Source organism: Nomascus leucogenys, chromosome 13 (genome assembly GCF_006542625.1).
Source record: "Nomascus leucogenys isolate Asia chromosome 13, Asia_NLE_v1, whole genome shotgun sequence".
Taxonomy (NCBI): Eukaryota; Metazoa; Chordata; class Mammalia; order Primates; family Hylobatidae; genus Nomascus; species Nomascus leucogenys.
In genome coordinates, this window is record NC_044393.1 from 2,316,013 (window position 1) to 2,339,197 (window position 23,185).

The 23,185-nt window shown below is 56.4% G+C and overlaps 1 protein-coding gene across 1 annotated transcript in view; it reads right to left on the minus strand.

Moving 5' to 3' along the window:
- The window catches only part of CDH4 (cadherin 4), a 676,470-nt gene that overhangs the window by 33,342 nt on the left and 619,943 nt on the right, over positions 1–23,185 (minus strand). The window contains exon 8 of the mRNA XM_030825780.1: positions 13,605–13,742. Within this exon, the coding sequence (XP_030681640.1) occupies positions 13,605–13,742 (138 nt within the window). The remainder of the gene's footprint in view (positions 1–13,604; positions 13,743–23,185) is intronic.

Below are 23,185 nucleotides of genomic sequence, written 5' to 3' on the forward strand. Positions count from 1 at the left end.
CCCCGAGGTGGCGGTTCTGTGCCCAGAGTCTCAGAGCCAGTGTGGGAGGACGCTGTGAGATGGTGCAGATTCACCCGACCCACCCGCACCCCTTCAGCGCGCATCTGTCTTGAGCGTTGAGGCCCCGTTAGACCAGTGGACAAAGATGTCAGGTGAACAGCGTCCGGGGACATACAGATGGCGACTGTCCCTGCTGGCCCAAGGCCTGGGCTCTCATCAGTGAATGAAGGAATGAGTGATAGCCTTCATATAAATGCACAAAAATGAAATACGCTGGTCCCCTTTCCCAGGCAGGAGCCGAGTCAGCATTCCTAAAAAGGACGGAGACGCGACAGAAGAATTCACAGCCCACACCAACGGGCTGCCTTGTCAAGGATGGAAAATCAGAGCCCACGCCAACGGGCTGCCTTGTCAAGGATGGAAAAATATTCCAGTTTAATCCCAGACAAGTGCTGCGTCCTTTCTCTGTATTTCAAAAGCTCAGAGAAAGTCCTTTAATCAGCCTCCTCGACCTGGGGCTCTGGGCTGGGCTGAAAACCCCGCAGCCCGGCCCAGCTCTGGGTCTGGTAGGAAGGGCCCTGCCTGTCACCTGCAGGTCCAAACATTCACATCCCGATACAATCAGCTTGTTAGGAAGAAAAATTGTGGATTTATCCAAAGTGGGATCTCAGCCACGTCTGTGGCGCAGGAGCCCTTCCTCACACGATGGCCACGCTCAGCCACAGATCTCATCTCAGGATTGGGAGGAACTGTCTTTGTTACACTCCAGAGTGGACAGCTGCCGCCCCCACCACTCCCGACGTCCAGTGTGGGGCGGAATCTCCTGGCTGTCTCTGCTCCTGAGCCAGGTGGCTGGAGCCTGGAACCCGCAGCGGGGTACCCGGGGAGGCCTGGAGAGGCTGACCCGGCCCTAGAGGAGGGAGCTTCAGGACTCACTCTGTCTTCCCTTCATCACACGTTTTGAGCCGCCCAGGGGTCAGAGCATCCCCCAGCAGGACAGGGAGCTGGCATCGCCATGGGACACACTGGGCTCTGCATCGCACGGCATCATGGCATGGGGGATGGTGCCCACTGGGGGATAGCAGGGGCGACTCAGACCATGATTGGAGATCCATATGTTCTGGGGGTGAGAACACGCCTGAGAGTGAGGCGCAGGGAGCTGCCTGCTTGATCTCAGCCCTGCAGTCCTTGGGTGCAAGAGGACAGCCCTTGCTGAGGCTCTGGCCACGCGGGATCCTGGGTGGCCGGGCCCCAGGCAGAGGACCGCTGCAGGGGGACATTCAAGGAAGCTTTGCTGAGGCCTGTGAACAAGTTCCAGACAGGCCGGGGACCGGGCGGGAGGGGCAGCCCTCCTCAGCCAGGGCTGTGCTGCTGTGAGTCTAGGAGCTGACCTGGTGCCCGGGGGGGCCTGGGGGTGGGACAGAGCTGTGAGGTGGAGGTGATAGTCCCCCTGGTGTCCTCAGGGGAGGTGGTAGCTGGGCCACATTATACACTCCCTGCTGGGACCATCTCCAGGCAGAGGTGGTGGTGGGAGGGCCTCAGGGTAGGGGGAGCTTTGCAGACCTGGAGCAGGGAGGAGGGTGTCCTGCCCCATCATCAGTGCGGGAGGCAGGTGACCCCTGCGTGGCTAGTGGAGGACTCAAGGCCAGGGAGCTCCCCTGACCCCGGGGATCTGAGTTGCAAAACGTGCTGGGTGCCAGGACCCTGAGCCCTCTCCAGAGATGCCATGAACACACAGACACGGCTCTAGCCAGGCCCCACAGCACACACTGCTGGTCTCTGACACCTGGCCCAGGATCACTCCCTCTACTGGGGACACCGCCTTGCCCCAAAGCAGCCTGCCAGGGCCCCGAAGCGCACACCGCTGAGCTCTTGACATCTGGCCCAGCGCCACTCCTTCTGCTGGGGACACTGCCTTGCCCCAAAGCAACCTGCCAGGGCCCCGTAGCACACACCGCTGGGCTCTGACACCTGGCCCAGGGCCACTCCCTCCGCTGGGGACACTGCCTTGCCCCCAAAGCAGCCTGCCTGAATCTTGGGGCCGCTTCTCCTTCCTTGAGTGAAAACCTGCTGGCCTCCCCCGGGAGCCACTTGGCAGCCCTCAGTAGCTTCTGGCCTTCAGGACTCTGTGGGAGGGTTGAGCAGGACCACGCCGCTCTGGTCCTGCAGCCATGTCACCCCAAGTTTCCTTAAGGGCTTGGTGGGATGAAGGGCTCTGGTCAGCTTGGTCTAGTGTGGCATTGGCCCGAAGCCTATTTTTATAAATAAAGTTTTATTGACACCCAGCCACACCCCATTCATTTACATATCGCCCGTGGCTGCTTTCCTGCCCCAATAGTGGCATTGAGTCGCAGTAACAGAGACAGCCTGACCATAGATGAAAATACTATCTGGCCCTTCGCTGAAAATGCTTCAGATCCTTGTTCTCCACCCCCGAGGCCCCCGCCTCCATAACTGGTTTGAAATAGGCTAATGACCTAAGTCAGCCAATTAGGGGTCAGTTCTGGTGGCCCCTGCGTCTGGCCCGGGCATGGTAACCACGTGAATCTGAAGGTGTTGGGTTGGGTGGGAGCTGCCATTCGCAGCCTGAGAACAAAGCCAGCTGGAGGAAGCATGGCCCAGGGGAGCGTCATGGTGAGCTGGTGAGCCTAGATCCAGCCATGCCTGAAGGGGGGATTTTCCAAGACTTCTCAGCTCTTGTGAGATGAGCCACACTCTTTTTTTTCAAGTTGCCAGGGTCAGCCTAGTGGTCATTAGTGAGGCTTCCCAGCTCCCCTGCACCTTCTGAATTCCCTTCCTTAGTTTCCAGATATCCACTTTCCCGGCCTCCTCTACAGCCACAACCAGGTAGGTGATCTAGGGACCTGGCAGCCAGGTGCACCTGGATGTCTGTGGTTCAGAAGAGAGGCGGAGAGAGCCTGATCCTGGCAAACTGCAGAGATGCCTTGAGCTTTGGAGCCAGCAGAGGCAGAAGGTGGGGCCAGCACCCTTGCAGGCGGCAGGGGCAAGGCTCTGTGCCCAGTGGTGGGGGCAGGAGGGCGCCCTCCTGGTGGAGCAGCCGTGCCTGATGCTCCCGGCCCCTTGGATTTTGTGGCCCCTCACATCCTCTGTAGCGTCTGTCTCTATTTACATGGCCAGGTGGGTCCTGGTGGTGTCTGCCGTTTTAGCGAGGGCCTGTCTGACGCTTCTCCACTGCTCCCATCCTTCTGAGGGGGGAGTGCGGCACTCTCTGCGTCCATTCCCTTGCAGACTTCTGAGTGAAGTTTATACAAAGAGTCTATTATAAATCATGCAAGTTTAATAAAGGTTCACAAAGAAGGCCTTAGCTGATAAATCTGGTTTAGAATTTTCTTATTAACCTTCCCCCAGCCATAATGACTTTTAAATTTAATGTTTTCAGATTTTCCAACACGAGGAAAGCCTCTCAGGCCCCTTGGGATGAAAAGGCAGGTATTTGGGAAAGGAGAAATTTTAAGAGCGTCGGAATGGAATGTGTTGCCGAGGCTGTAACCTAGAATTCAACTGTGCACCCATCCCGAGAGGTAGGAGGATTTTGTCTTCCTACGAGCGCCTTCCAGCACAATCCCACCTCTGAGGCAGAAACCGTGAGGTTCTCAGGGGAAGGTCACCATTCACAAGGGGAGGATTTGGGCAGGAACCCTGCAGCACAGCCAGTGTTTCAGGAAAAACCCACCCAGCTGTTTCCTTACAATGTCAGCGGGCGGTCAGCGCCGAGAGGGCCAGGCCCCATCCACACGATGTCCAGCAAGACCCTGGGGCCTCCAAGGCACCTACGCTGGGGCCACGGTGGTCCTGTCCTCAGGGAGAAGTCCCACATCTGCCACATGGCAAGCGGCCACGTGGGACGCAGTGGGAGGGAAGTTTTGTTCCCCACAGGAAGGTGGTCCCCTCTGTGACACGGGGAGGAGGGACCCCGTTCTTCAGGAGGTTGTGGGGTCAGGTGGGCTGGCACAGTCAGGGCACTCGGTGCAGCACCTGGTACAGGGTCGGTGCCCACCTGCTGCTGCAATGACCAAGGCTAAGCGTGGATTTCTGTGCCTGCAGCCGAGAGACCAGGGGGACATGGTGCAGACGAAGCTGACTTCTGGCTGGTGGGCGTGAGGACTTCAGCTCAGGCAGGTGTTTCATCAAGAAAGAAGGGGGTCAGGGGAGAGAAGGAAGAGGGAGAAGCTGCCAGAGAGGCCCCAGGGAGAGCACAGGGCACACCCTGTCCCACGTCCCACCAGTTCTCAGCAGCTGCCTGGTGATCTCCATGCTGCATGACCATGATCTCCAGAGGACTGGGGGCCCCATGAGAGAGCCGCAGCCCCTGGCACCCCTGCGCCCCTTCCAGTGAGTTGCTGCCGTGCTAATCCTCATGTCCCTGACATCCAATCCCCGGTGGAGGCCCCGATGACAGCTCCCGCCAGCTCGGTGTGGGTGGGGCTACGGGCCCTGCAGCCCACACTCTCGGGACTAGCTGCTGTCCCCCGTTGGGGCCAGCCCACAGGACGCCGGCTTGGGAGAAGTCCCAGGGGCAGCCACTGAGACACCTCCAAAGCACCAAGAGAAGCCACATTTGCAAGAGCAGAAACGCAAAACAGCTGGCAGCAGGCAGGAGCAGAGAGGAGAAGCTTGCGGGCCCTGGCAAGGAGACAGGCCTGTCCCAGAGAGGGGGCACCTTGGGCTCATGCTGGTGACAACCCCAGGGAAACAGAATGACAGCATTTTGGGAGCAGGAGGCAGAGGGGATTATATTATTGTTCCCGTTTTGCAGGTGATGAAACTGAGGCTCCAGGAGGCAACCTGCCCAAGGTCACCAGTGGTGGGGAAGGGGCGCTGAGACTGCACTGGCCCCCCGGGGGCGGCCTCTCGGCCCCACACCCTGCTTGTTTTGAGAGGTCACCTTCATGGTTTTCGTTTGGAACAGGGAATTATACATCCGCGAATGAATAACAATTGCTCATGGTAGAAAAATGGGAAAAACCAAAATCCACAGAAACAAAATATGTACATTTACACTTTTTTTTTTTTTTTTTTTTTTTGCAATGGAGTCTCTTCTGCTGCCCAGGCTGGAGTGCAATTGCTCGATCTTGGCTCACTGCAACCTCTACCTCCTGTGTTCAAGCAATTCGCCTGCCTCAGCCTCGTGAATAGCTGGGATTACAAGCACCCGCCATCATGCCCAGCTAATTTCTGTATTTTTGTAGATACTGGGTTTCACCATGTTGGCCAGACTGGTCTTGAACTCCTGACCACAGGTGATCCGCCCGCCTTGGCCTCCCAAAATGCTGGGATTACAGGCGTGAGCTACCATGCCTGGCCTTACAGATTTTAAATATGTAGATTAACCTCTGAGGAGCAGGGGCTGTGACTGCTTTGGTTTTCGCTGTAGCTGTGCTGCACCCTGGCATAGGGAGCGCCCAGTGTGGGGTGAAATAATGAATGAATGAATGAATGAATGTGCAAACATAATGAACAAGGCCTGGCACGTGGCACACGAAGTTTCCTAAGATATTTACTTTTTTAATTCAATGCTAATACTGTGCGTCTTTTTTTTTTTTTTTTTTTGAGACAGTCTTGCTCTGTTGCCCAGGCCTGAGTTTAGTGGCATGATCACAGCTCACTGCAGCCTCGAACTCCTGGGCTCAAGTGATCCTCCTGCCTCGGCCTTCCACGTAGCTGGAGCTACAGGCCTGTGCCACCTCTGCGGTGTGTGGTGTGTGAGATTTTTAATCAGCTCTCTGAGACAGGTGGTGACGAGGTGCTGACCTCATACTTAGACGTCTGCGATGCTAGAATCTTCCTTCTTCAAATATTCCCCAAACGACACCTATGTAGCCTCTTTGCTATAGGTGAAGTCAGGGCTGGACAACAAGCCTGTGGCCTGAATCTTTGTTTTTGTAAATAAAGTTTTATTGGGACATGGCCACACCCACTGGCTTCTGTTTTGTCTGTGGTTGTTTTTGTCCTACAATGGCGGAGTTTCGGAGTTGCCACGGAGACTTTCTGGCAGCCAAAGTGCAAACATTTACTCTCCAGACCATTCAAGAAAAGGTGTGCCTGCCCCTGTGTCAACGGCCGCTCATTTGCCTGCAAATCCCTGGGAACGTGGGGCCCCGCACGCTCCTCTGTGGATCTGCCCTTGCACTCCTGGAACGAGCACAGGAGTGGTTCTGCTGGGTGGTGACCACGTGCCCTAGGGCATGGCTGGCATTTACGGCATTGCCCATAGCCCCCGGGTCTCCGTGGCTGGTGAAGGGCAGAGTGAGGCTGCTCCTCCTGGAATGGAGGCCCCGGGGGTCCTGGTTTCAGAGGCCCCGGGCTTGACCTTTTCTGCCTCTGCATTGTTCATCCATTTGTGCTGCCTGCCCTGCTCTGAAAACTGCCGTCCGTGATGCCTCCACACCTGCCGGGGACCCGCCTTTCACGACTTTGGAACTCCAAGGACTGAACACGTCATGGTTTGAATTTCCATCAGTTGCTGGAAGCCAGAAGGTGCCCCTGGCTCCAGGCCGCTCCTCAGGTGTGACACGCAGGACTGCATGTTGGTGATTTGCTGCTGTACTTAATTTTTGTCCGTCCCTCCCACATCCTGTTTCCTGGCAACTGGACTAGTGGCGGTGAGTCAGTATCTCATAAAGATGAGCCACGGCTGACTGTGAACTTTGCTTCCGCCTCTGATGGGCGGTAGTGCCACTGAGGCCCGGCTTTGTCTCCTAGAAGGCTCAGGACCTCCTTTTGCCTCTTCCCATGGAGCAGGTCTGAACGAGCGGAAATGGGACTCTGCTGCTGCCCTCATCACCCCAACCCCGTGGGCCAGCGTAGGATCGATGCTTTCACTGAGCTGCTGCTTGCTCAGAAGCATCTGGCTGGTCCTAATGAGGGCTTGACGTTCCCAGCTACCCGGTGTTGGGTGCTGCTTCTCCTGTTCGGAGCCCGGTGTGGACAAGGGCATCTAATTGGAGGGAAGTGCCCAAGCCTGGTGCTCTTGCCCAGCCAGAGCTCAGCGGATCCATCACTGTAACTAGCACAGCTGAGCGCCGGCCCTGACGGCTCCTGTCTGGCTGGGGTGTGGTCTGCTGCACCCCCCGAAGGGGCTGGGAGCCACCTGGGGACACAGCCAGCTGCAGTTCTCTCCATTCTGTGATTGCTTGCGTTGGAAAACTGATAGTGTAAACCTACAAACCACAGCTCCTTTGGACGTTACAATGTCATTGCTTTTTGGAATTCTGTGTTCTGTTCAGTAAAACAATGATGATTTCTGCTGAGTTCTGAGTTCACAAATCAGAATTGTTGGATCCGTGGCTCTTGTGACCAGAAGGAAGTTGCAGGCGGCCCTTCTCCTTCTCCTCCTCCTCCTCCTTCTGCTCCTCCTCCTCCTCCTCCTCCTCCCTTTACAGACAGGAGCTTTAGGGGCGGTGGGTGGGGACAGTGGCAGAGCCCGCCTGCCCGAGCCTCTGCTCCCGCCTTGCAGTGCTGCTACGAGGACAAATAAATAGTGCACAAAAAAGCGCTCACTGCAACGCCCGCTTGAGCGAAAGGACCAGTCATTTAGCTAAAAATTAACTTGAAACCCCCTTTTGGGCTTTTGGGTCCATAGACCAGGTTGGCTTGCTCCCTTCCCAGAAAGAACACAGAGGTTGACCCATCTTCTTACCCCGGATCGGAGCCCAGCTTCAGGCAGCTCCTGTCAGCAGCTTGTCTGTGCCAGGGTGAAGGACACAATTGCTATCAATCGTCATTATTAATCATACAACAGCCACGACAGCCATATTGTTGCTGTTTTACTCATTGGTCTTTGAGTCAGGTGCTGCCAAGGGACTGATATCCGGGAACATTCGGTCCTCACACACCCATCAGGCAGGAACAGATGAGGAAAGGGAGGCAACTTGCCCAAGGTCAGCAACTGGTCAGTTGTGGAGCCAGGCTTGAAGCTGGGGAGTCTGGCCCAGCGCCCACCCCCAGCCCCTGGGCCCTACCTCTTCCATGCAGCTTGGACAGGCAGGTCCAGGGAGGCCTGAGAGACTGACGGGAGCACCGCGGCTGGGAGGACAAAGTCTTGACCCCCAGGCCGAGGGACCTCAAGTTTCTCTGTGTCCCTGCCTTGGGGTTGTCCTTTCCAGTCCGCCGTTCCTCCATGTCTCTGGGCCTATGTCCTGTTGGTCCCTGCCCCAAGGTGGGCCCCGACTTGGCCTCTCAGAAGTGCCCCCTCTGCAGCTGTCTCTGGGAAGCCATCCCTGGCGGGAGGAGCAAGGAGGCGGGAGGAGCAAGGAGGCGGGAGGAGCAAGGAGGCGGGAGGTGATGTCGGGCGGGTGGGAGCTCCTGGTCCCTGCGGCCGCCACCTCTGTGCTCGGAAAAGCTGGCTCCAATTAATTATTTATGGCCGAGGCTTGCACTGCGTACCCAAGCATAATTAAGGGCACTGAGTCCATTCTAACTTTAAGATGCCAAATTCCTGTGCTTAGGAACTCAGGCTGAATCGTGATCTCTCCCTTCTTCTGCAGAAGTCAGGGACTCACAGGGCTTGGCCAGAGTGGGCACACAGCCAGGTTTGAGGGGCCGGGGATCTGTGGGTGACAGCTGCCCTGGGTCAGCCCAGCCAGTGCGCCCGCTGAGGCTGGCCAGCAGTCTGTCTACCCTGCAGAGCTGGGGCTGCCCTTCCTCCTGGCCAGGAGGGTCACTTCCGAGGAGGGACAGCAGGCAGCATCCTCGGGCGGCTTGGGGAGGGAGCTTCCAGAAGGACCTCAAAAACATGGGGGCCACAGAACAACAGACCCCAGGGCTCCTAAGTTCAGCTGACACCCTGCCTCTGGCAAAACCATTTTTAACCCTTTTGAGAGAAAAATCTGTATTTCCACATCAACTGTGATAACCAGGCACTGGCTGAGCCACGCACATCCTAAACACTGGGGACCCGCTCATCCTGCCCTCGGAGACCCTGTGGGGAAACCACCATGACTCCCTTCCCTCTTTATTCAGAAAATATTTAACCTGGGACGGGCGCGGTGGCTCACGCCTGTAATCCTAGCACTTTGGGAGGCCGAGGCGGGCAGATCATGAAGTCAGGAGATCGAGACCATCCTGGCTAACACAGTGAAACCCCATCTCTACTAAGAATACAAAAAATTGGCCGGGTGTGGTGGCAGGTGCCTGTAGTTCCAGCTACTCAGGAGGCTGAGGCAGGAGAATGGCGTGAACCCGGGAGGCAGAGCTTGCAGTGAGCCGAGATCGTGCCACTGCACTCCAGCCTGGGTGACAGAGCGAGACTCTGTCTCAAAAAAAAAAAAAAAAAAAAATTAACCTGATTCTATTCATGCTTGCCTTGGGACAGGGAATAGATCATTCACAAAAGACATAGAATAAAAACAAAATATGTCTTATCATGTATGCATTTTAAACTACAACAATGATGTACCACCTCCCTCTTCTTTTCTTTCTTTCTTTTTTTTTTTTGAGACAGGCTAGAGTGCAATGGTGCGATCTTTGCTCACTGCACCCTCCACCTCCCAGGTTCAAGCAATTCTCGGCCTCAGCCTCCTGAGTAGCTGGGATTACAGGTACGCAGCACCACACCCGGCTGTTTTTTTTCTTTTTTTTTTTTTTTGTATTTTTAGTAGAGACGGGGTTTCACATCTTGGCCAGGCTGGTCTTGAACTCCGGACCTCGTGATCCACCCACCTTGGCCTCCCAAAGTGCTGGGATTACAGGCTTGAGCCACTGCGCCCGGCCCTCCCTCTTCTTTTAACAGCTGGGGAAACTGGGTTGAGAAGGTTTTGGTGACATTGCTGTAAGCCTCTCAACTGTGAAAGGCTGAGACGGGACAGAACTCCAGGTCTGTTAAAGCTGGAACCTTGTCTGCTCGCCACCCAGCTCCATGCCCCTGGGATGGGAGTCTGAGCACCACCCATGGCATTTTTAGAGCAGATTTGTATTGCTGAAGTCTTAAACTTTCACACAGATCAGCAGTGCTCTCAATGACACCTTGAGGTGGGGTTAATTCTAGGTGGAAAGCGGGGATAAAATCCTGCTGCTTAGAGAGGTCCAGCTCTCTGGCCTTGGCTACACAGCTGGCAGGGACCAAGAGTGGGGCCAGGGCTGGGCTTCCTGACTCCAGGGGACCCCCCACTGTGAGCATGTGCGTGGGTGGGGCGGGGGTGGGCTGGAGGAAGGCCTGTGATGCCAGATCTCCAGGGTCGCCCTGTGCTCTCTGGACCTGTCCCTGAGAACTTCACTGCAGGACCCATGGGTGTTAATAGGAGGCCTTGGGGCAGGGTCCGAAGCTTGTGTCCTCTGTGGCCACCAGCCTCTAGCACAGCAGATCCCACGCTCACCTGCTGGAGGGAGTGCTGAGGGTCGAGGGTCCCCACTCAGCCTCACGTGGGCAGTGCAGCCGCGCTCAGAGCCAGTGAAGGGAAAATAACTTTTAATTAACATTTAGGACTCAGAATCGGGTCATGCAAATCCCCTGCATCTCTGTAGCTTCTGCTGATTGTTCTTGATTAGGCTTGGTAAAAATAGCCTGGCGGCATGTGTGGCAGTGTGGCCGGCCTTCGCCATCCTGCTGGCCCCTCTGCCCGCTCCGTCCCCCCGACGGTGAGGCATGGACAGTGTCCGGGGCTCCTCCCTGTCACCCATCTCTAGGAGGACACACCAAGGGTCATCCTAACCCCAAGTATTTACGGACACCCCTTCTACATGACCATGCGACCCAGTCACCTGGAAAAGCCACCCCAGGGTGGAGGGAACCCTCCCTGACAGGGTCATCCGTCCATTGTTCACCCACTAGCATGTCACCCCGCCGGCCTGACCAATGCAGCGGACTGCAGATCCTCTCCCGGACTGTGTTAGACTGGGAGGTGCCGTGGACACTAGCTGAGAATCATCTAGACATATCTGCGTACTCCTCAAGAGATGCTGTTCCCCTGCCCCGTGATCCGGGGCCTGGGACCTGCCTGAGGCCCCGTGGAACCAAGGATGGACAACGGCCCATCTCTGGGAGGCGTGCGAGGCTGCAGTAGCCTGTGCTTAGCCATTGGAAAAGCACAGAGACGCCTCTCTCTAATAAATGCCATGGGGACCCTCTGCCCCAGTCCCAGGAGGAGCAGCCCCAGGGTGGTGTGGTTGGTCAGCAGTTGCGGCGAGGGTAGCTCAGTGCCGAGGGCTGCTTAGTGCTGGTGGCTAGTCAGTCCTCATGGCTGGTCAGTGTTGGTTCGTGCTGGTCAGTTCTGGTGGCTGGTCAGTGCTGGTCAGTTCTGGTGGCTGGTCATTTCTGGTCAGTGCTGGTAAATGGTGGTGGCTGGTCAGTGCTGGTGGCCGATCAGTGCTGGTCAGTGCTTACGCTGGTCAACTAGGTCTAGAAGGGCCTCTGCCTTGGCCTCCCAGAGTCTCGGTAGGGGGATCAGAGACGAGGGATAGGGCTTGCAATGGAATGATGGGATTCTGTGAATTTGGGGATTTAGGACCACAATGCCACTTGTTTATCTTCTGCCCCCCAACATCTCAGAGAATCAGGCCATCCCACCTTTCATTCATGGGGACACAGAGGCAGGAATTCTCCCCTGCAATGTGCTTCAAGTTGCCTTGAGCCAAATGCAGAATTTTGTGGGGGGCTCAGTGTGACTCCCGGGCTGGCCGGTTTTCAGAGCATGTGCAGGTCAAGGACATCCTGCCGGTTCTCCATCTTCCTTCACAGGGATGCCGGCTCCAAGAAAGGCAGAGACACCTGCTCCACACAATTTGGGTCACCTTCTCCCCTCCATCCCTGCCATCACTTCTTTCTCTTTCTCGGAGTCAGGGAGGAAGGACAGCTGGGGCAGCCCGGCCAGCTGTGTGGGTGCAGCCCTGCTGCGCTCTTGGGCCTGGACGTTATTATTCTTCAGGGCCCTGGGGTTAGCAGCTGCTTCCCCTATGTCCAGACTCCCCGGCAGCCTGGCCCTGAGCTTTTCCTGCCCATTGCTCAGTGGCTGGAAGACAGCAAATAGAGACTGAAGCCAAGAGAGAGAAGCGGGTGTTTTCCAAACCATCTGAACGCCTTCCTGGCCAATTGTATGAGAGCTGTTGCATCCTGGGGCTGCGCCCGGTTAAATGCTCCTTGGGCTCCTGGTTGCCCTGGCCGCTTGCTGCCTGGGACTCACTGCCAGGAGCCTGGGGGAGTGCCTAGAGCCCCCCAGCCCTGCTGCAGTGGGGCTGAGCTGGCTTCCTTCGCTGTGATCTGCCATCTTCCCACCAGATGGCGCTGGGTGCTCACGGCCACCTCCACCTGGTGCAGCTGCGCCCCAGGCCTGGGATGCAGGACACAGGAGGCCCGGATGCGGGAAGGCCGCTGTGGCGAGGGGCTCTGGCCTTGCGTTGCCTTCTCAGCAAGCCGGCCCACCCACCGGGAGGAGCGTCTCCCTCCTGACCCCATCCCTTCCCCTCTCCCTCTTAGCCTCCTGGAGCCCAGAGTCCTCATCTGTCACTGGGTTGGTCGGGGTTGGCTGGGATCAGAGGCTAGCTCTGCACCCTGGTGCCCGAGGGGCAGCTCCATAGATGCAGCTGGTGCTGCCGCTGTCATTGCTATCATGACTGACACACAGCTCTGCAGGGGCCTAGGCCTGGGTGAGAAGCGGGTGATATGGTTGTAGGAGCAGAGAAGACCCTGAGATCCTGACATCTCAGGGCCACGACCACTCTGGGAGCCCTCGCTGACCCGCCCCTCTGCACGTCCCAGCCTGTGCCTTCGACCTTTCTAGAGGGTCTCCCGGGGCTGGGCCACATGCCCATGATGTCAGTACTGCCACGCGGGGCCCAAAATGACAGCTTGGGGACACAGTGTCACACCCCACGGACCCAGGGAGTCACCACAAAGGGTCCTGGTTGGTAAGCAGGGCGACAGCCAAGGCCGGGACCTCCCCAGATCGCCGGGCAGCAGGGAAGTGGGGTCATCAAATGTCTGTTGGCGTGGTGGCCTCTGCAGATTTCAAGGGAAGGGTCCCTCCCGGTGGTGCAGCTGCCCTGCTGGGATCCAGAGGAAGTGGGGGCTGCATGCCTTATAGCCCTGTCTCCACCATGTTCCCACCAGACAGAGTTTGGTCCCCTGTGAACTGGGGGCTTGGGGCTCACAGTGGACTTTCAACAACATTCAGTGAATGGTCACTCAGGTCCCAGGCAGCCGGTATGGGGCCCAGTCACAACCCCCTTTCTGCCGACAGCAGGCCACAGAGGGTCAGCCAAGTTCCACACACAGGGATGGACCCGCCATGCCAAGGCCCCATCTGGGCATCCCCCAAGCAAGTCCCACACGCAGGCCTCCCAAAGTGGCAGTGACATCAGCCCAGACAGTACCAGTCAACTCCTCCAGACATCACAGAGATGCCTCCCAGGTGGCAACCGACCTCCGCACGCAGGTCCCCTCCCTGGCTGAGCCCCGGCCTCTCTCCTACTGCGCACACCAGGAGCGCAGCCACTCCACACAGCAGCCTGTGCTGCCCAGGGCCTTTCTTACACGCTACCTGCCAAGTGCCCTTCAGGCAGAGCTGAAGAGAGAGAGGGGCTGCGCCGCACACCAGTGCATTCCTGCCCCGCACGGGCCACGTGTCACTGGGCAGCTTCGAGGGACTCACCGTGCTGGTGGTGAATTCTGGCGGGTTGTCATTCACATCTGTCACCGTGATGATGGCTGTGGCTGTGTTTGAGAGGCCATAGTTGAGATTTCCTTCCATATCTGTGGCCTGAATGATGACTGTGTACTGCTGAACTTTCTGGAAGGGAGACACCAGTTGAGAAAGAACAGAAAATCAGTTTGGGTTTTAATTGACAGTGCACTTATGAAAAGAAATCCGTTCACAGGAACGGAGTTCCTGGAACCGGTTCTCTTTCATCGGGGGCTGTGTGCTGGGCGCGGGGCCCTCTCCGAGCCTCCCGGTTGACACTGCCTATCGGAGTAAGTTTCTCCTCCCCTTGCCATGCGTTAAGGTGAGGCATGAAGAGGTTTGCTTGTGTTTTCATCTCAGTGGCCCTGCCGTTGATAGGGGCAGATCACGTTTGGTGCCAAGATAGAAGCCAGGAGAACAGGGGAGCCCAGAGGGCACTGGGGTTGCATTCAGTCTAGAAAGCCAAGCAGGGACAGTTTGCAGAGGGAGGGATGCCCCACAGATGCGGGTCAGGAGGGACTTCGTTGCTTGAGTGTTTACCTCGTCCAGCTGAACTGCAGGTCAGACATTCAAATGGGAAGAAAAGACAAACCCTCTCCCTTCTCTTTGCAGGTGCGGAGATGCAAGCATGCTTTCTCCTGACAGTTTACTGTGCAGGCGCAGGTGTGAGCTTTAAATGGCAAATAAGGCTTGGCGGGATGAGCGCATTCTATTAGGCATTGAAGGAGTCTCATGGCCTTTCTCGGCAGGGCCCTTGCTGGGAGTCCGTAAGTGCCAAAATCCCTGAGCTGGCAAAGGTGGCTTTTCCACACCTCTGTTCTGACCCAGAGGCCATGAACTTCTGACATGACAGCTGAGGACAAGCTTGTGGGGCGGGGGGGCACAGCCCGCCTCTCAGCAGTACCATTAGGGGAGGGGGATTCTGGGGACCCTGTGAAATGCTCTCCAAGTGACTAACAATCCCGAGTCGTGCTTCTCTAAGAGGTTAAGGGAAAAGACCAGCTCCTAGCAGTGTGATTCAGTGAGACGTGCTCAAGTTCCATAAACTGGCTCCATAAGGAATTACAAACAGCAGATGGTCACCAACCTTTTCTCTTTCCAACCATCATCCATCCATCTATCTACCCAGTCACCCACCCCCACATCCACCATCCCTCTATTCACCCATCCATCCATCCATCCATCTACTCACCCACCCATCCACTATCCCTCTATCCACCCCACATCCATCTACCCACCCACCTACCCATCCACCATCCCTCTATTCACCTACCCATCCACCATCCCTCTACTCATCTGCCAATCTGTCTATCCCTCTATTCACCCACCCATCCATCTATCCACCCACCCCTCCATCTACCATCTCTCTATTTACACATACATCCACCCACCCACCCACCCATCCACCATCCCTCTACTCACCCATCCATCCATCCTTCTATTCACCCACCCATTCATTTATCCACCCACCCACCCAACCACCATCCCTCTATTCACCCATCCATCTATCAATCCACCCACCCACCCACCCACCCAACCACCATCCCTCTATCCACCCACCCATCCATCTATCCATCTACCCACCCACCCATCCACCATCCCTCTACTCACCCATCCATCCATCTATCCCTCTATTCACCCACCCATCCATTTATCCATCCACCTACCTACCCATACACCATCCCTCCCTCCCTCTTTCTACCTTTCCATCCCTCTGTCTTTCTATTCCTTCCTCCTTCCCTCCAAGACCAGCCAGCCCCAAGCCAAACTGGCAGCTGATGAGAGACGGATGAATGAGCCCAGCCAAGGATGGAAGGGTTTTCCAGCTGAGCCTAGCCCAAATTGCCAATTTGTGGAATTGTGAGCTAAATAAATAGAAATAAATGGTGGTTGTTTTAGGCTGCTAAGTTTTGGGATCTTTTGTTATGCAGCAAAAGCTCCCTGGCATACACCCAAACCCTCAACATGGCCGCAGCACTCCATGTGTCATGGCTGCTAACCCCCTCTGTGGCCTCATCTTGAATCAAGCTCCCCAGCCCCTAGATGTCCCTTTGCCATGGAATTCTCTCCTGGCCCCCCAGCCCAGCATGCGCTCAGCTCAGCCTGCTCTTCATCCGTGACTCATTCCTGGCTTGCACTTTTACATTTATTGTAAAATAAATCCCTTGATCGTTGTCTGTAACCCTTGCCAACCTGAGCTCTGGGGGGCCGTGGCTGTCTCATCCATCACCCACTGTGTCTCCAGGATCAAACGTGGGCCCAACGCAGAGTAGGTGCCCCATGACAGCAAGTTAATGTTGCCAGTGATTGTGGTGGCAACAGAAGCTCTGAGGAATGACAGAGGGGCCTGGGTGCTCCATAAGGTGTCTGGACAGTCTGTGGACAGCTGTGAGTCAACAACCAGCTTTGAGTGCATCACAAGATCCAACTTATACATGACAGCAAGCGATGGCCTGTGGGCTGAATCTGCCCATCACTATTATTGTAAATAACGTTTTATTGGCACATGGCTATGCTCTTTTATTGACACATTATCTATGGCTGCTTTCACACTCTCAAGGCAGAGCTGAGTATCTGCACAGAGACTGTATGCCCCACAAAACCTAAAATATGGACCACCTGGTACTTTATAGAAGACGTTTGCTGACCTTGGGCTCCAATATCAGGCAGTATAAGCCACTGCCACCTGGACAGGCCTGAGAGTGAGGCCACAAGCATCTCAGGGAGGGAGGGCTGGAGATCCAGGGGAGGCTTCCAGGAAGAGGCAGTCACACTGCCTGAAGGTGACAGGGTGAACTGAGGGCAGGGCTGGGAGGTGCGGTTGGGCCTGGGAGGTGGGAACACGGCAGCCAATCAGGGTCTGGGGTGTTCCACATGGCCTCCCACCCAGACCAGGGTGACTGTGGCCTGGTGACCAGGCCCAGCCTACATGGGGCCAGGGCTCAGTGCAGTAGGGGCGCTGGCTCCTGGGCCCTCCAGCCCCAACATGTGCCTCATCACGCAGCCCTGGCTGTTCTGAGAGATCTCCCTCAAGGAGGCAGGTGTCAGGGGCCTCTTGGAAGGGCAGGAAACTGCTTCTTGGCCTATGCCTGCATGGTCCTTGCAGCGGATCGGTCACCTGGAGAGAGCGGGGAGGACTGCAGCACTCAGAGCTCCTGCAGGGCCTGGGAGAGTGGGCGGCTCAGGCCCCCTGCAGGAGAGGGTTCCAGGGGGAGGCTGTGAGGCTCAGCAGGACAGGGAGGGGCCTGCGGGCTGCAGAGCCGTCAGCAACCTTGGCCTCCTGTATTTGGCAACCCCCTCTGTAAAATGGGACATGACTGTGTGTTCTGCTGACCGCACAGCCATGACTAGTTGCTGAGACAGTGAACAGGAACGTGCAGCCCAAACCAGGTTTTCATTATTTCTCTCCCACTGTTGGCTTTTTCCCCTCCCTCATTACCCCAACATTTGCCCCACACGGTGCCCTGTCTGCACTGTGCACCCCACACCTCCTATACCTGCCCCTCTGTGCTTGCGGGTGTGTTGTCCCTCTCCCTCCTTCCGCTGGTGAGACCCCACTCTTCCTTCCAGAATGAGCTCTCCTCGCGCCTCTGGAATTGATTTTGCTTCCCTCATTAACCCTGGACGTGCAGCGTGACCCGGACAGCCACAACCCTGCCCACATCTGCTGCAGGCCGGACTCTCCTGGAAGACCCAGAGTGCCACGAGGACTGAGTCTTGTCCAGCTCTGTGTCCAAAGTGCCAGGTACAGACCTGGCACACAGTAGGTAATTGGTATCTGTTGAGGGAACCAAGTTAATGAGTTGTGTCTAACAGAGCTGACATTTACCAAGATGAATAGAACTTGGAGTCAAGGAGATAAAAAAAAACAACAAACCCAGAAATAGCTTACATTTACTTGGGTGCTATATCCTACTTTGATAGTTTTCTCACAGTAGGTTAACCCTTACCTGCTCCCCTTCTTCCTTTCTCCCTCATCCATCTACCCATCCCCTTACCCATCCATCCATCCATCATTTACCCATCCATCATCTGCACATCCATCATGCATCATCCACCCATCCGTCCATTCATAATCCATCCATCCACCTGTCCATCATCCATCATCCACCCATGCATCCATCATCCATCCATCCACTCATCCATCCATCATCCATCCATCCACCCATCTACCATCCACCACCTGCTTACCCATCCATTATCCATCTATCCATCTATCATCTATCCATCTATTTGCTCACCCATCCATCATCCATCTATCCATCCATCATCCATCCATCCACCATCTACTTACCCATCCATTATCCATCTATTCATCCATCATCTATCCATCTATCCACTCACCCATCCACCATCCGTCTATCCATCCATCATCTATCCATCCATCATCCAACCATCCACCCATCCATCATCCACCATCCACCATCCACTCACCCATCCATCATGCATAATCCATCCATGCATCCATCCATCCATCCATCATCCATCTATCCATCCATCCATCATCTATCCATCCATCATCCAACTATCCACTCACTCATCCATCATTGATCCATCCACCCATCCATCATCCACCTATCCATCCATCCACCATCCATCATCTATCCACCCATCATCCATCCATCCACTAACTCATTCATCATCGATCCATCTACCCATCCATCATCCACCATCCACCATCCACTCACATCCATCATCCATCCATCCATCATCCATCCATCCATCCATGCATCATCTATTCATCCATCATCCATTCATCCATCACCCACCACCTACCCACCCATCCATCATCCATCATCCACCATCCACCCACCCATCCATCATCCACCATCCACCCACCCATCCATCATCCACCATCCACTCATCCATCCATCCATCCATCCATCCATCCATCCATCCATCCTTTAGAGAGACCTCTCCTTATGTCAGGTGGATTACAACCAACCAATAAGGAAGCTGAGGTCCTCTCATCCATCCATGAGATAAGGAAACTGAGGGAGGTGAGAGAGGCTTCTACGAAAGTGCAAGGGGAGCTGGTTGCGGAAGGAAGGTGGGGGCTCACTAGAGGGAAGAGGGAGTGACAGCGTGAGCTGCAGGCACAGCAGGGCTGGGGCAGGAGGTATGAGGTGCATGGTGCAGAACAGGGCATTGTTGGGGGCTAATGCGGAGGCTGTGAGGGAAGGGAGAAAGCCAACAATGGGGAGAGAAACAATAAAAACCCAGTTTTGGCTGCATGTTCCTGTTTACTATTTCAGTGACTGGTGTCACACCGCGTGGTCAGTGGAGCTCATGTTTCTTTACCATTTACAGAGAGGAAGACCGAGTCCAGTGAGGGCCAGGCAGTCCCATGACCTCCCCAGTTGTACACAGCTGACCAGGGCAGAGCGAGGGGACCGGTTAGGGTCCCTGACACTGTCAGTCTGCGCTCCAGGCCTTTGTTATGGATGGGACTCAGGCAGCACCAATGATGTCCACGGTGACATTGGCCCGATGCCCGCTGGGTCTCCTGAATGTGGGACGGACATCATAGAAACAGCAGAGCTGGCGCCACCCTTGACTGGCTGCTCTTGGCAACCTCAGGATCAGGATCTGCCTTCTAACTGCGGACCAATGTGTGTCCAGACACTCGCCGGGCCTGAGGCCTTGGACTACCCATAGCAGAGGTCCCTTCCCCAAGGTTTCTGTGCCTCAGGATCCCAACAGAAAGAAAATGTACCCTCCTGTTCATCAAGGCAGAGACCAGCCAGCCCACCTCTGGAAGCTTCCCCACCCTGGCCGTGTTCTTCTCCACCTGTGAGCACCCGGCCCTCCCTCGCAGCGGCTGGACGGAGCCTGAAGGTTGGCTCTGCCTCTGGGTAGGATGCTGCAGAGATGGGCTGGAGACAGTGCCAGCAGCGGTGGACAGGCTTGCCAATGCGAACCCAAATGTCAGATACCCATGCCACCTTGGCGAGGGGCCGGGATCCTGCCTGCGGAGCCTCATTTCATCCGTGCCCCATCTGTGTGTACCGGCAGTGGCGGCGGCTCTGCCGGCATGTGGCTGCATCTCACTTCAGTCCCTGCTCCCCCAGGAAACGAAATCAGGTTTTCTGACAGGGCAGCAGGCAGCCTCGCTGTGGACACTCTTCATTTTTCACCCAAGTTTCTCTTGTTCTTTACAAATCCGATTTTCTTCCCCCTCCCAGGACAGACTTGGAAAAAGAAGCTGCAGGGGGCTCTCAGCAGCCTCCTTCCTGGGCGTGATGTCCCCTCAGGCGGTGCCCCACTGCCTGCCTGCACCGGCCCCCCTCGGCCATCCATCCTGCAGTGTGGGGCCCCCAGGCTGCTCTCAGCTACATGTTTATTTGGCCGTGGCCGCCTCCTCCCGCAGCATGGCACTGCCAGAAGGACCAGACTGGAAAACAGGAGACTGACACAGGCCGGCGGGCAAGTGAGGGATCCAAGCGGAGAAGAATGTCAGCCCGCAGAGAAACCGCTGTCACAGACTTGCAGCATGACATCATTCCCCAAGTCTCCATTTCTTCAGTCGTTGAATCAGAGCCGGTTCATGGAAGCCACCCCTGGCTGCGGTGCTTTCAATGTATAGGAAAGAAATGTATTCTTTTCTATATATTGAAAATAAATCAAGCATTGTAGAAACCCAGAGACATGTACAGTGTATTGTGTGTGTGCATGTGTGTGTATGCGTGCTTGTGCACGAGTGTGCATGCCTGTGTGTGCGTGTATACACACGTGTATGTGTGCACCGCTGTATGCATGTAAACCCACGTGATGGATGTGCATGCATGTGTTGTGTCTATGTGTGTGCAGCTGACTGCCACTAGAGGGCAGCTGGGTCTTGATTTCGACAGGCAGGGCAGGGGTGTCTCCTGGCTGGGTAGGGGCAGGAAGCTAGACCCGTAGGAAGGAAGAACTCTCCCAGGGGACCCCCGGAAGCAGCCAGTGGCCTTCCCGTTGGTGGGGCTTCTGAAGTCCAGGCAGGGTTGGCCTGGCTCCCCTGGGAGCACTGGGGAGGTGGGGTCAGCCTCCTGACCTCATCACTGTCTCCATCTCCCCCTTTTCCGGGATGGTATCTGGGGCGAGAGGGTGGGTGGGCAGGACCCAGGCATGTTCTCATGAGGCGGTCATGGGAGCTCCCGCAGACAGGTCTCCTTGCAGACGTGGCTGGTCTGCATGTAGCGGGCCTGGGCTGGCTTGGCTGGAGGTTTCAACATATTTATCTAAAAGGCTTACATGGGGCTGCGCCCTTTGCCGTCAAATGCATTTCATTCCTATGAGGCAGGTGAGGAGAGCCCCACGTTAACCACAGGGCAAGGCCCTGTTCTCAGAAGTGTCTGGCACCTCCTCCCGGTGCCCCAACAGACCTCGCCGTGTGCAGCCTTCCAAGGGCCTGTGTGGCACAGGGGCATGGCGCCCTCCCACTTTGCAGAAGATGAGGGCCTGCGGCTTCCCCGAGGTCAGGGGCCTGGCGAGTGCTCCGGAGGCCAGCAAGTGTCTCCCAGCCCTCATAGGACAAGCAGATGACTGAGGACTCAGCTCTGGACCAGCGTCCCAGTGTCCTCTCTCCATGGCTGACATGTGCAACCTCCACTCCCCACATCAACCCTCGAGGGAGGTGTCTGGGCGGGCAGCGGGAGTCCTGCACAGCCAGGTGTGCCCTGCTGGATGCCTGCTTATGTCCTGGGCTGGGGCCCCTACCCTTCCTGCTTCTGCCGGGTGCAGAGAACATGGCAGAGGTCTCTGGAGCCAGCCACGCCATCAGCAGTGGAGCCGCAGTGAATTCATTAAAAAGTGGTTTGGCCATTTTCAAGTTCAAGAGAAGGGAAGAGAACCACAGTGGGCCATCCCTGGGGTTTTTGCTCCCCTCCCCATAGCTCAGCATGTAAATTTTGCAGAATAGCCATCAATAATGCAGGCGGCCTGCCTGCCCTAGAAAGGCATCAAAGCTTCCTGAGTCGAGTGTGCCCTGCCCATACCCAGCATTGGCTGGCCGGCCACACAGCCAATGAGGCACCCTGGCAGGAGCTGTGTCTGGAGCTCAGATCCTGAAGTTCTCCTGGATGCTGCCCCCACCCCAGCCACCATCTAGGGATGGTCTCATCTGCCAGGCTGCAAGCACGCCTCCCCCACCCACTCCGGGCTCTCTGCACCTAGAGGCAGTCCGTATGGGGGTATAAAAGGAGTCCCAAGGCCCTGCAGCCCAGGCTTGCAGATGCCCTGCATCCCTTCCTTCTTGGTGAGCCGGAGCCAGTCCCAGCGCGACGGCGGCTGCTGCTCTGGGAGCTTTCCAGCTCCTCTCAGGTCAGCGCTGTTCCCACCGCTTCCTCCTGGACCATACACTTCCCAAGGGCCTTCCCAGCTGTCACTGCTGGAACCTCCATCCCCTCGGAAGCTGAGAGATGGAGCAGACAGAGGGCAAGGCCCTGCTCTGTGTCTCATTCTCAGGCTGCACAGCACCTGGGGTCTGTCCGGAGCCTGAAAATGTGACTCTGGCATGAAGATTAGATGCTGTGGGAGAAGGGAGTGGAGGCACCTCAGAAAACAGGCTGGGGGTCCTCACAAGAGTCACCACGGGGCCTGGCAGCTCCACTCCTGGGTATGTATCCAAAAGAGCTCAAACCAGGGGTTCTGACAAACACTTGCATGCCCTCGTTCAAAGCAGCACCATTCACAGCAGTCAAAAGGGCCGAACAGCCAAGTGTCCATTGAGTGATGAATGGACAAAGAGAACGTGGTTGCCACATGCAGCGGAATATTATTCAGCCGTAAAGAGGCATGAAACGCAGACACGAACTACCATGGTGACGCTTGGTGAGAGACGCCAGACACGAAACGCCATGCGTGGAACGAGCCCACTTACAGGAAATGTCCAGAACAGGCAAATCCGCAGAAGCAGAAAGAAGATTCGGGGCTGCCAGGGGCTGGGGGAGCTGGGGGGAAGGGCGTCGAGGAGAAATGGGAGTGATGGTTCTGGGGTGATGGAAGAGCCCGGGAGCTAAGTCGAGGTGATGGTTGCACAACCTCGTGACCACGGAACCCCGCTGAAGGGTACAGTTAAAGGGTGTGTTTGGTGGCGTGTCAGCTCCCTCTCAAGGCACAGGCACGAACGCACTGTGTGTTGACTCCAGTCCCCGCTGCCTTGCAGGGCCCCGAGGGACTCAGCACCCTATGTCCACTCTAGCGTGCATCACCAAGCTGGTGGGGTGGGGGCTGCCTCTGGCTGGCAGTGGTCCTGGCCAGGCTCTGTGCTGGGCCTGCAGGCTGACCCTTAGGCTATCAGAGAAGGGACCCTCCAGGCTGAAGGGACCTGGGGCCTACCCTATGCCTACTCCTAGCCCAGGGTGCCAGCGGGTGTCCCGACCCTGCACCTTCCCCTACAGGCTGAGTCCCTCTCCAGGAAGCCTTCCCTGCCCCCACCGCAGGGCCTTCTCCTTCCTCCAAACCCCTCAGCCCTTCGGGGCTGCTGCTATTCTGGGAGGAGGTGCTGCTTGGGCGGCACATCCCACCTGTCCAGGTGAGTTTCCCGGGTACCCAGGAACTAGCAGCAGCAG